The 13,144-nt window shown below is 36.7% G+C and overlaps 1 protein-coding gene across 1 annotated transcript; it reads right to left on the minus strand.

Annotated features, from left to right (window-relative positions):
• Nucleotides 1-3,553: 3,553 nt before the first annotated feature.
• LOC144708426 (RPM1-interacting protein 4-like) lies at nt 3,554-6,303 on the minus strand. Its single transcript, XM_078581740.1, has 4 exons — nt 6,098-6,303; nt 5,030-5,386; nt 3,978-4,184; nt 3,554-3,685 (listed from the first exon to the last, which is right to left on the minus strand). Exons 1-4 carry the CDS (start codon nt 6,101-6,103, stop codon nt 3,650-3,652), a joined length of 606 nt encoding a protein of 201 aa, XP_078437866.1. The 5' UTR covers nt 6,104-6,303; the 3' UTR covers nt 3,554-3,649.
• Nucleotides 6,304-13,144: the final 6,841 nt, after the last annotated feature.

Raw genomic sequence — 13,144 nt, forward strand, 5'->3', positions numbered from 1 at the left:
AGCCACAATTACCAACGTAAAAAAGTAGAGGAGGAAGAATGACAAATAAATTCACATATTTTTATTCATCCCCTAATTATATCATTAGTAATTTATTTTCCATGGATCCTTATGCTAAAAATACCATGTCAATATTCTAGGTTATGCATACATAGTTTTATGAAAACCAACAAATAGAATTCTAAAACTATGAATATAGCATTTTCTATAAATGGAATTAAACTCCACTTCTAGCACATAGTGGCACGAATTCAAATCTCAAGCTAGGAAAAATGCTCCAATTGAACGTGTGCCAGCCTCAATGCTTGGGCTGGAAAACTTAGTGGCCTTTGCTTTTGCAGTGGAAGTCTTGAGCAACAGCTTTTAGAATGCTCAGAGGTTAAGGAGAGAGGGTGGGGATGCATTCCCGTACATGAATTGGGTCATTGCATTATATATCAGAACTTATTACATCGTGGTTGTATCCATTACATGGGGGAATACCACGAAAGATACCTAAGCAACGAGACCAGGCACCGCGCGCCTGGGTAGTGGCGCTCCTGCGCCTTGAGGCCCGTAGCCCCGCATGCGCGCCTGTTGGCACGACCGGTAAAGCGTGCCCCTGGGTGGAGGGCCACGCGCCCGTGGGCCTCGGCACTCGCCACACTCGCTAGTCCATCTCAGCCTTGATGCTCCACGCACCACCAGCACCCACACTGACACCATTGTGCACGGTCTGTGTAGGCGATATCGTGCTCGGCGCCCCAAACTAGGTGTCGTACGCCCAACACTAACCGCAGGGACACCACACACCCTGTTGTTGTATCGGTGCTCTTTGTGTGTCAATGCTGTAGTCTCCTGGCGAGATATCTTCCGCCCTGCGCCCTGCCCAAGTAGTGTGTGTGGCGCGTGTGCACATACCTCATGCGCGCGTGGCGTGCCGCCGTGCCTACGCATCTTGTAGTTTGCGTGCACGGCCTGCCCTAATCCTCCACGCTCGAGCGTTGACGAGCACAAGCACCAAAAGGGCATTGGCTTTAAAGATCAGAGTCTGTCGTCACCACCCAAGATGTGTGTGGTGTTCACGCTTAGGGACTCAATCCCCTATTCTGAATCCAAGCACACAGACATGTCCTCACAATAATCATGCATGCCTTTGTACAGAAAATGCCACCTACTTTTGGGCTTTACACAAAAGGCTTAGAAAGTTCAATGGGTTTGTTTCCTTTTACTGTGATCTTCTAGGGTGCCTCTCCAAAAGCTAATATCCTATATATCTCTTTTAATCTTTCAATTTCTTCAAAAAGGTAAGAAGAAAATATGAAGACAATAGAAAGATTATAAAATGCTATCTTAAAGTATTAGTCTCCCAAATAAGTTAACCCTCGGAGTATATACCCAATTCAATTCATTTTATCGATCAAAGAACAATAAAATATACTTTAACTTATCCTATGTCTCAATCTCTTATGTCTTTAATATGAATTCCATTCTATCCCGTATAGAATCTATAAAGCCAATTCTCTTTTATGCAAAGTCACCCAAAAAAATCTGGCTATGAATGCATCCTTTAGATTATTTCATTCTCTTTTTTAAATGAAAATTTACTGTCTTAATTTTCATATGGTCATCGTCTTCACTTCCGTTCATTTTTTCTAAATTAGACTCTACACATTTTAGTTAAGGAGAATCTACTTTAAAATACAAACTAAAACTACTAAAAACTTCAGTTCATTTTCATATCCATTATCTGAAAATTTATTTGCTATTCTTCTCCCACTTTCTGTTAATAGTTTCTCAATTTAATGAATCAAATATTTTTTATTTTCCAGTTCAAAAAAATATGGATATAATAAATTTGTATTTCAGTTGAAACACCACAAAATTACTGCCCAGGGTTGACCTCATACCATTTATTTTCCTTGATTTTACAGATTTTATAATTAATACTTTTATTTATGTCAAGACCTAATAATATTAAAATTTTAAGCCCAAGTAATGTCTTTTATTATTTTATTTGGTTTAATGTATTTAATTTCCTAGTTTTTCTGACTCCATCTGACCTGAATAGTAATAAGATTCAAAATAGCACGATAAAAGTACAAGGAACTCAAACAATGAATCCTTGCTGAAATATATTAATAAATAAAAATTTTAAATCCTATTTATCTAATTTCCATATGGGTCACAATTCCTTCGTTTCGATGTTTGCCATCATTATATTAAAAATCCAGATTATGTGGAAACACAATATTTTTAGATTTAAGTATATACTCAGGGATATTTTTTAAAGGTGACACCTCATATTTATACCATACTGAAGTAACAGACACTGAAGTTAACAAATATAACAAATGATTATAAAAATATTATTAATCATTCGGCCCAAGTTCAATGCTCAACAAATTCACTCAACACGTAATACACATTTAATATGTTTTTTGTGTGAGTTTTGTGAATTTTAAGAAACACAAGCATATCATCACATATTATAGTATCCACTATTTAATTTTATTTTATCTCATTTTGTTGTATCTATATTTTAATTATTCATGCTTTCTTGATTATAAAAAACTAATGAATTTTTATTGATGAATACAATATCTAAAATGTATCTGTTTTCTAAATTTTAAGTTTCAAGTTTGAAGGTATCCTTACTTTCTAGCCACGTCTATATGACAATAAATGTGATGCCTTTTTAAATTAGAGAGATACTTGGGTTACAGGATTTATGGCTAGGGAGGCCATGAGAGGCTAAAATTAGAAAGCTTATGTATAATCATGATGAGTCAGTATCATAACCTTGGGGTAAAATGTGTATCATTGAGAAATCACTGTATGGGAATTATCAAAAATTTTGCTCTTAAATAGTTTATAACTCGTTTTAAAAATAATAAATGTATGTTTTCACCTTTAAGGTCCTTCTTTATTAGTTCCTCCCCTAAAGCTTTGATTACTTGTGTATGTTCAGAAATACTTATATATTGGTAAGCTCAATATATTTATATTTTTTCCAAAAAAAACCTTCTATTCCCTAATTTCTTCTTTGCTATTTCACATTCATATAATTGTATAGTTTACAATTTTATCATAACATTGAGTTAGATTCCTTAAATCCTTTCCTTAATAATGTCATACATTAATTTAATAAAAGCAGTCGTATCCTTGTCTTGTCATCAACCAATATCTAAATATGCTCATTTTTCATTCCCACTTTGGGACGTAATGCTATAATGATCCATTGATTGTGTTAAGATTAGTAATGACCCAGACTTCTTCAGTCATAACTTGGTTAGTCTAATGATGACGATGCATCATCTTTCATTGTAATGTGATTTTCCTTGTGGAGCATAGACTAATGCACCATATGTTTTGTCAATTTTTTCTTTTGCATCCTAAAAATATTTGTATTAGCGTGAGAGAAATTTTATTTTGAGAGAGAAAGACCTCACAAAAATATTTATGTAGATAGTAATTTGAAGAACGAAGATTATACTCAAATTCCAATTCTTCTATTTTAAACAGCCATATCTTTACAATTATTCTAGGGATTTTATTTTTTTGAGAAAGGTCATGATTGGAAATTCCCAAACATTTTGATTGATTATGCGCACATAATGAAGCAGAATAAATACACTTGTAAACACAACACACATGGCTAGATCCATACTCATGAAGCAACTTTGGGACAGAAGCAGCAGAAAACCTGCATTAATAGAAATTGTAGAACTTAGGACAAAGTTTGGCATTTTTCAATATATATGGAAAAAGAATAGCATAAATCCCACTACAACAATAGCCATGAACTAAAAAAATTTATCTTTGTCTTAAAGTCTTTAAGTTGTATAAATTTTCAAAGAGAATGACTCCTAATGCAAAATCTAGCTCTTGATTAAAAAATAAATTGGGATTATTTATGCTATTTTCAAAACATCTTGATTTAATATAACTGATGAAGCAAAACCAAAATTTACAGAATACCATTGGCATAAGCTTACCCGAGATCGCGGTGCTGTCTGAGTATTAACTTTATGAGGTTGCTGGTAATTGTTACGTGGCGGCGTGAAGGAAGGAGCTGGAGGATGGGCAGCAGCATTTGCCTTCTCTTCTTTCACCTTTTCAAATATCATCGTAAAGCCACCTCCAGTTTCAGCATTTCCTCCATCCCAAACTCCAAATTTGGGCACTGCAACAGATCTATGCTTCTGTTGCATGAAGATCACACAAAACCCATGAGAAATTAGACCTTGTAATTTGTGGGTAAGATTCAAATTCAAGCACCTAAAGTTGTGCTAAAGATCTATAGCTAATTTCAAGGGCACAACTTTTCCATTTAAATTACTATCCACATGATGTTTCCTTGATCATCAAACTCCTCAACATCTGATGTTAAGGCCTTGTATGCGGAGCCTAGGATGTTAACTGACACCCTTGGTTTTGATACCATGTTAAGATTCAAGCTCCTAACATTGTGGTAAAAGCTATGGCCGATAACAAGGGTGCTACTTCTCTAAAAGAGTACTATCAACAAGATGTTGTCTTTAACATTCCCCCTCAACAGCTCCCTCTAAGGCTTAGTATGATGTGCCTAGGGTTCTAATAACATGTTAAAATTCAAGCACCGACCACTATACTAGAACTATTTATGCCATAAACCTATTCTCTAGTGACATATTAAGATTCAAACTTGTACCTCTGTATTAAAAGCTATTTGAACCATTACAATAGGCTCTAGTACCGTGTTAAGATTTAAGTACCTCCCCCTGTACTAAAAGTTATTCGAACCCTAAACCTAGACTATAGTACCATGTTAAGATTCAAGCGACTACCACTGTGCTAAAAACTATTTGAACCCTCATATCGGCCTCTAATACCCTGTTAAGATTCAAATACCTATCACTGTAGTAAAAGTTATTTGATCCCTAAACTTGGCTCCAATTCCAAGCTAATATTCAGGCGCCTACCACTGAGCTAAAAGCTATAGCTTCTCACACTGTTGTAAGTACTCAAATTCTAACAGTAAAGAACAAAACCAAAGAAATGTTCTTACGGTTTCAGCCTGTGGAGCAAACTTGGGTCTTAATTTTCTGTTCTGTGGGGGAGATTGAGAGAGCCCACTTCCCTCTGTCGCAGCCTTCTTTATCTCTGCGCTATCATCTTCTCTCTGGTTACCCTTGGATTGGTAAGGGGACTTCATCTGCTCGCTGTTGAATTGCTCATTTGCTTGTTCTTGGTGTTCTTCTTCTTTCTGTCTCTGTTGGTCCTTGAAAAACCCAGGATTCTCTTCTGGATCATTAGGGTTTTTCAGGCTTGTTCCTGAAACCTTCTTCCCTCTTGCTTTCTCAAAGTACAACGTGTATGGGACTTGCTGCTCCCATTCTCCAAACTGTGGGACGCGAGACTTGGCCTGAAATGAATTAGGGTTTGCATGAGATAGTGATATTCATTAACTGAAGATAATGGTACTTAAAAGTCCTAGAATCTTACAATACTTTTGGAGATTTTTAGCCTTCACAAGTCTGACTAAATAAGGCAAAAACCATGGAACAAAGTTGTCTTTTTTGTTTTAATCAGACAAAATTTTCTAATACACGAAATGAGTTCTCATGATACTGTTCTTTTCTGGGTTGATTAGAAATAATTTTCTTCTTCAGAACATGATCTTCTGTATCATTTTAGAAAGTTTGACGATCGTCCAAAATTTAAATAATTTGGCAAATTCACCGAATAAGACGGAATACTTAGAACCAAAGTTTAATGATACTTTCTGATCAGTTAGGATAGAAACCTAGATCCTAAACCAAGTTTCTAGAGAAGTATTTGTGCATTTTCTCTTAATATCATTGTCACTCATAGAAACACGTACTTAATTCTCCAAAAACAAGCATATTGCGATAATTCTCCAACTCGGATGAATACATGTTCCATAAACTTCATAATTTTCCCCCTTAATTCGCCAAACAATCGCAAAGTAAGAAAACAACGAGCCCACAATTAATATCCATAAACTTCTCATGAACTCTGCATCAATCCGAAGAGCCGTACCCATCATGGATAAACCTCCATAGAGAAACAGATACGGATAGAGATAGAGATAGAGATAGAGAGAGATACTCACAGCCATGAGAGAGAATTGCGAAAGGCCGAAGAACAGATTGGGATCGTCTTCTGTAGAGAGAGGTTGATTTCTGCCTCCTCTCTTCTCTTCTTCTCCTCTTAATACCGCGGGCTGAAGGTCAGACTTTCTCCCTCTTTCGACGAACGGGTCATCGTACGAAACGCGGCAAGAACAAGACTAGCACTCGGAAATCGACTCAGTCAACGCTTCAATGATGATTAAAACCCACAGAAATCCGAAATGGAAGATAAATAGATGGATAGATAGATAAACAAACATATAAGAGAGATTACTAGAAAGAAAGAAAGATAGATAGATAGAAAGATAGATAGACAGATAGACAGACAGACAGAGAGATAGATAGAGAGATAGAGAGATAGAGAGATAGACAGACAGACAGAGAGATTGATAGATAGATAGATAGACAGATAGACAGACAGAGAGATTGATAGATAGATAGATAGACAGATAGATAGAGAGATAGACAGACAGAGAGATGATAGATAGATAGATAGACAGATAGATAGAGAGATAGACAGACAGAGAGAGAGAGAGATAGACAGAGAGACAGATTGATAGATAGATAGATAGATAGAAATAGATAGATAGATAGAGAGATAGAGAGATAGAAAAGAGATAGATAGATGGATAGATATATATATATATATGTAGAAAGAGAGATAGATTGATAGAGAGGTTGGTCGATATGAGGAGAAAGATGTGGATGGGAGAGCAAGAGGAACTGGCAATGGATTTTGTGCGACTGGATGAGAGAGAAGAAGAGATAAAGAGGGAGAGAGAGAGAGAGGACGAAGTTCGCGTTTGTTGCTTAACTGGAGGGAGGAGAGGATAGGAAGAGAGACGTAGAGACAAAGAGGTAGAGAGAGAGAGAGAGAGAGAGCACGACGCAGAAATTCCCAATTTTTTGTTTAATATGAGGAGAGAGAGATAAAGAAAGAGAAGATACATGAATTGTGACGTGGAATGCCGCGTCTGCCAGAAGGCCGTCGGAAAGTTTTGTACTTACCATTGACCAAAAGAAGATTCGTCGAGTCCATTGGTGGGATGCGACCGAATCGATAAATAAATAATGCCCGCTATATTTCATTTTCTATGGTCCAAAGCATATAATAATATCAGTCAATCACCCAAAAAAACGAAACGGACTCAATCTTGATCGAGATCAAATAGTAGATCCACAGATCCACGTCACTTCTGTCTCTATCTTTCTCAATCCCTTTCCATTTTTCTCACTCTTATCTCTTTCTCTCTTTTGATCTTTCCCTCTTTCTCTCTCTCTCTTTCCGTCGTTTCTTTCGATCTTCCCCTCTTTCTCTCTTTTCCCTCGTTTCTTTCGATCTTTCCCTCTTTCTCTCTCTATCTTTCTCTTTTTTCCCCTCGTTTCTTTCGATCTTTCCCTCTTTCTCTCTCTATCTTTCTCTTTTTTCCCCTCGTTTCTTTCGATCTTTCTCTCTCTTTCTCCTTTTCCCTCTCTCTCTCTCTCTCTATCTTTCTCCCTTTCCCTCTCTCTCTCTATCTTGCTCCCTGTCCCTCTTTCTCTCTCTCTATCTTTCCCTCTTTCTCTCTCTATCTTTCTCTTTTTTCCCCTCGTTTCTTTCGATCTTTCTCTCTCTTTCTCCTTTTCCCCCTTTCTCTGTCTCTCTCTCTCTCTATCTTTCTCCCTTTCCCTCTTTCTCTCTCTCTCTCTCTCTCTCTCTCTCTCTCTCTCTCTCTCTTTCTCCCTTTCCCTCTTTCTCTCTCTCTCTATCTTTCTCTCTTTCCCTCGTTCTATTTCAATCTCTCGTTCGCTCTTTCCCTCTTTCTCTTTATATATCTCTCTTTCCTTTATTCTCTTTCTCACTCCATCCCTCTCTTTTTCTCTGTCCCGGTCTCAATCTCTCATTCCCTCTTTCTTTCTCTAAAACTCTCTCTCTCGCGTTCCCTCTTTCTCTCTCTAAAACTCTCTAGCATTCCCTCTCTCTCTCTCTCTCTCTCTCTCTCGCAGTACCCTCTTTCTCTCTCTAACTCTCTCTCTCACGTTCCATCTTTCTCTGTCTAACTCTCTCACTAACTTTTCCTCTTTCTCTGTCTAATTCTCTCTCTAGCTTTTCATCTTTCTCTGTCTAACTGTCTCTCTTTCCCTCTTTCTCTCTCTAACTCTCTCTCACTCCTTTCTCTGTCTAACTCTCTCATTCCTTTTTCTCTGTAACTCCCTCTTTCCCTCTCTCTCTGTAACTCTCTTTCCCTCTTTCTCTCTCCAACTCTCTTGTTCTCTCTTTCCCTGTTTCTGTCTCCAGCTCTCTTATTATTTCTCTTTCCCTCTTTCTCTCTCCAACTCTCTCTTATTACTTCTCTCTTTCCCTGTTTCTCTCTCCAACTCTCTTATTATTTCTATCTTTCCCTCTTTCTTTCTCCAACTCTCTCTTATCATTTCTCTCTTTCCCTGTTTCTCTCTCCAACTCTCTCTTACTACTTCTCTCTTTCCTTTGTTTCTCTCTCCAACTCTCTTATTATTTCTCTCTTTCCCTCTTTCTTTCTCCAACACTCTCTTATCATTTCTCTTTCCCTGTTTCTCTCTCCAACTCTCTTATTATTTCTCTCTTTCCCTGTATCTCTCTCCAACTCTCTTATTATTTCTCTCTTTCCCTGTATCTCTCTCCAACTCTCTCTTATTATTTCTCTCTTTCCCTCTTTCTCTCTCCAACTCTCTCTTATTATTTCTCTCTTTCCCTGTATCTCTCTCCAACTCTCATTATTTCTCTCTTTCCCTGTTACAATCTCCAACTCGCTTATTATTTCTCTCTTTCCCTGTTTCTCTCTCCAACTCGCTTATTATTTCTCTCTTTCCCTCTTTCTCTCTCCAGCTCTCTCTTATTATTTCCCTCTTTCTCTCACCAACCAACTCTCTTATTATTTCTCTCTTTCCAACTCTTTCTTATTATTTCTCTCTTTCCCTCTTTCTCTCTCCAACTCTCTCTTATTATTTCTCTTTTTCCCTGTTTCTCTCTCCAACTCGCTTATTATTTCTCTCTTTCCCTGTTTCTCTCTCCAACTCGCTTATTATTTCTCTCTTTCCCTGTTTCTCTCTCCAACTCTCTCTTATTATTTCTCTCTTTCCCTCTTTCTCTCCCCAACTCTCTCTTATTATTTCTCTCTTTCCTAGACATGGTCGTTATGCTCATTTAAAACGAACAAAAAATTCGCACAAAAGAACCACACAGGGGTCTGTTCGTTGTTTTGTTCCTTTTTGTGCGAAAATTAGAACAGATGTTAGAACAATTCGCACAATTTGAACAAAATTCGCATAATTAGCACAAATTCGCATAATTAGAACAGTTTGCACGATTAGAACAATTCGCACAATGAGAACAAAATTCGCATAAAGTGTACAAATTCACACATGGAATAAAAAATTGCACAAAACTCTCAAAATTAATAAAATCCATACAAGCTGCGACAGAGTTGCACGGAATCTGCATAATTAATATTAATTCTTTGGTAAATATATTTTTAGTATTTATTTGTTAGTAGGAGTGGATGTTGAGTAACATTAACATTGAATAAATAATATTGGTAATTCAAATGATCATAATAACAAATTTTTAATGGGCATGTAACGTGATGTGCAATGTGTGATTGACTTGTCAGACACGTATATTTCCATCAATTTTCTCATTTAATATATCGTTTGGATCAGTTCTTCCATTCAAAGAGTGAAAGATTTAAAGAATGATGATCAGATCAAGATTCGTGAAGAGAAAGCACTAATTGGCTTGTGGGTTATGTGACGATGATGTCAGTGTGATCTTCCTCTTTGCTTGACTCCCGTTGTTGTCCCTTTTCCGATGTTATCATCATCGATATCCTAGGTGTTTACCATCATACATGCCACCTCTAACTCCACCACTCATCAGCGCGTATTTGCCTCCATCTCCATTGCCACAAACAATGGTAAAAATCTGCATCTCGTCTCACTCTGCAACCTGGTGTTGCCAAAGTATTTAATTATAAATTCACAATGATATATATACTATAAGATTTTGAGAAAATGGGTTGATTAGACTATAAAAATTCCACTTCCTACAGTTATTTTGAATTAATTTTCACTCTTTTATTTCTTTAATTAGACTTGATTACTAAAATAAACATACTACTCTGAAAAAAGATTAAAGTTGAAACCCACTAGTTTTATACTCTCTCCTTGTGTATGTATTCTTCAATTCCTCTATGCTTGTAAGAAAAATTATAAATACTGTTGTATACACCAGGAGCCTCAGACAACATAATTTACCCCAATTTATGGTTTATCAATATGCAAGAGGGAGAATGATGGGAAGTATAACTGATATATGCATCAAAGCTTTCTAAAGAAATATAATTCTATTATGCACAGTGTAAGAGTTACTGTGTAAGAACTTCTGAGATTAACATGAAGGCAGTGTTCACTTTTCAATATCCACCCTGATATCTTATGGCGGACATTTTGATATATGATATCAGCTGTCCATGAAAATCAAGAAAACCTCATGACAAGCACTAATTGAAGGTGAAGTGAGATCAAATCGCTTGACTTGAGGTCAACCTTCACAGGAAACTAAAGGTGCTTGTGTAAGTCAATTTATTTTCCTAGACTCTTAATTTGGTAGGATTGTGATTGAGGACCCAGTGAAAAGATAAAGGATTTCCCAGAACCTGAAAAAAAACATGTGTGAACTCCTTTATTTCAACATGTGTTAAGACTTTATGGACCACGTTACAGAAAAATGGGAAAACACAAAATTATTAAAAAACTAATCCACTCCCTCTTAAAAATTTCTAAGATCATTAGGCTATTACTCTCGAAGTCTGTAGACCATGAAAATATGATTTCAAAGTTGCAAAAAGAGATCCGTGAAGAATTATGATGCTGTCTCAGAATAGTAGCTTATATTTTTTCATATTCCTTACATTGTGGATTTGTCAAGTAAAATTCAGATTCAAGGTCAGACCTACAATACTTCATATGCAGGAAAATGATTCAGGTCGAGAGCTGCATCAGCCTTTGGATGCCAACTACGTACATTTTTTCATAGATATTCGTTTGACAGCAGATATGCCAGTTATGTACATTTTTGAACATGTAATTTCATGAAGGTCTAATTAACAGAAGCTTATGGTAACACGAAGGTCTCACTCTATGTTCTTTCTTGAAGCTCTAATGCTTGTTATTCTTTGAGATCCGTAAGTCAAATCTTAGACAACTTGTGAATGTATCTGAAGCTGGCTTACATGATTCCTTAGACTTATTTAATCTGCGACAAAAAATATATTTTGCTAACCAAATTTCAAGAATTGATGTGAATGTGAAAATGCAAACTACTTTAGTAATTCTGAGAAGGGCAGAGGAAAAATAAACAGAAATTTCCCCGGAACAGCAAGGAGATGCAGGAGTTGAACATCAGAAAAATGAAGATGAAATAAAATAACTTTAGCACAACACCTGCATCACAATGAAGAAAAAGGGGGAAAACCCCAAGGAACAAATCATATATACCTTCATTTAAAGTTGGTATTAAGGCGAATTTGTGTTTAATCATATATACACTCACAGAAACTCTGCACAGCTATTCCTTTCCAACGGATCTCTCAAGCAGCCTGAGATCGCCATCATCATCCTCGATGGATTGGTCTTCACCCTATTTCCACCATAGAACGAAAGAACTCATAAAAATTAAGGTCATCAACGAACAACCACTGAAATATTTGGAAGAAAAAAACTGCAGTAGAACCTTCTCTTTCGAGTAGAACATGTTCCCATATTTCCCAGCCACGCGGCTCCATAAGTTTCGCAGGACTTCCAGATCAACTGTTGTGCCGACATTGAAATGCAAAATATTGCCTGTCATGTTTTAAAAAATTTCCATACATGATCAAGCTAAGGTGCACATCCATCTAAATTTGACACGGTCACATCCCTCAAAATCGAAACAAAATGTCTCAATTTTATCTTAATTTTATAAAGATTCTCTAAACAAAGCTTGTTCGAGGTAATCAACGACATTAGCTCGTATCAAGAGGCAAGGGATAGTATGGAAAGGGTAGAGAAAATTTAAGAACTCCGTTAAAGAATTTTCCATTTGAAGTAAGGATGATTTTGGCCTCACCGAATGTTGGGTCTGCAACGCAAAATAATACTCCAAATAGATGAAATATTTTCCAAAATGATGCAGGGAGATATAAAAAGACCTGCCCGGGTGACAGAAGTCCGACAACATCTATCACTGGAGTGTATTCCTTGGGGACCAGTTCTGGTTTGTTAACCCCCATTTTGGCTTCGACATGAATAGATCATGCAAAGGTTCCAGTACTTGTCCATGATAAAAGATAATAAATTATACAAAAAATATCAAATGTAGAGAGAGAGGGAAATCAACAGAAAGAAAAAGAGATAGATCAACAGAGAGACAAAGAGAGAGAGTGAAATCAACAGAGAAAATGAGAGATAGATCAACAGAGAGACAGAGAGAGAGAAATCAACAGAAACGTACAAGAGAGATAGATCAATAGAGAGACAAAGAGAGAGATAGAGAAATCAACAGAGCAAAAGAAGGATTGATCAACAATTAGACAGAGAGAGAGAGGGAAATCAACAGAGAGAAAAGGAGATAGATCAACAGAGAGACAAAGAGAGAGAGAGAGTGAGAGAAATCAACAGAGAAAATGAGAGATTGATCAACAATTAGACAGAGAGAGAGAGAGAGAGGGAAATCAACAGAGAGAAAGAGAGATAGATCAACAGAGAGACAAAGAGAGAGAGAGGGAAATCAACAGAGAGAAAGAGAGATACATCAACAGAGAGACAAAGAGAGAGAGGGAAATCAACCGAGAGAAAGAGATAGATCAACAGAGAGACAAAGAGAGAGAGAGAAATCAACAGAAACGTACAAGAGAGATAGATCAACAGAAACAAAGAAAGAGAGAGATAAATCAACAGAGAAAACAAGGGATTGATTAACAATTAGACACAGAGAGAGAGAGGGAAATCAACAGAGAGAAAGGGAGATGGAT

This window comes from Wolffia australiana, chromosome 10, assembly GCF_029677425.1.
Source record: "Wolffia australiana isolate 7733 chromosome 10, ASM2967742v1".
Taxonomy (NCBI): domain Eukaryota; kingdom Viridiplantae; phylum Streptophyta; class Magnoliopsida; order Alismatales; family Araceae; genus Wolffia; species Wolffia australiana.

Coding starts and splice junctions, on each gene's coding strand:
- LOC144708426 (XM_078581740.1), bottom strand. Junction 4,185..5,029: donor TTGCTCCACAGGCTGAAACC/GTAAGAACATTT, acceptor TTCATGCAACAG/AAGCATAGATCTGTTGCAGT. Junction 3,686..3,977: donor AGACAGCACCGCGATCTCGG/GTAAGCTTATGC, acceptor CTATTAATGCAG/GTTTTCTGCTGCTTCTGTCC.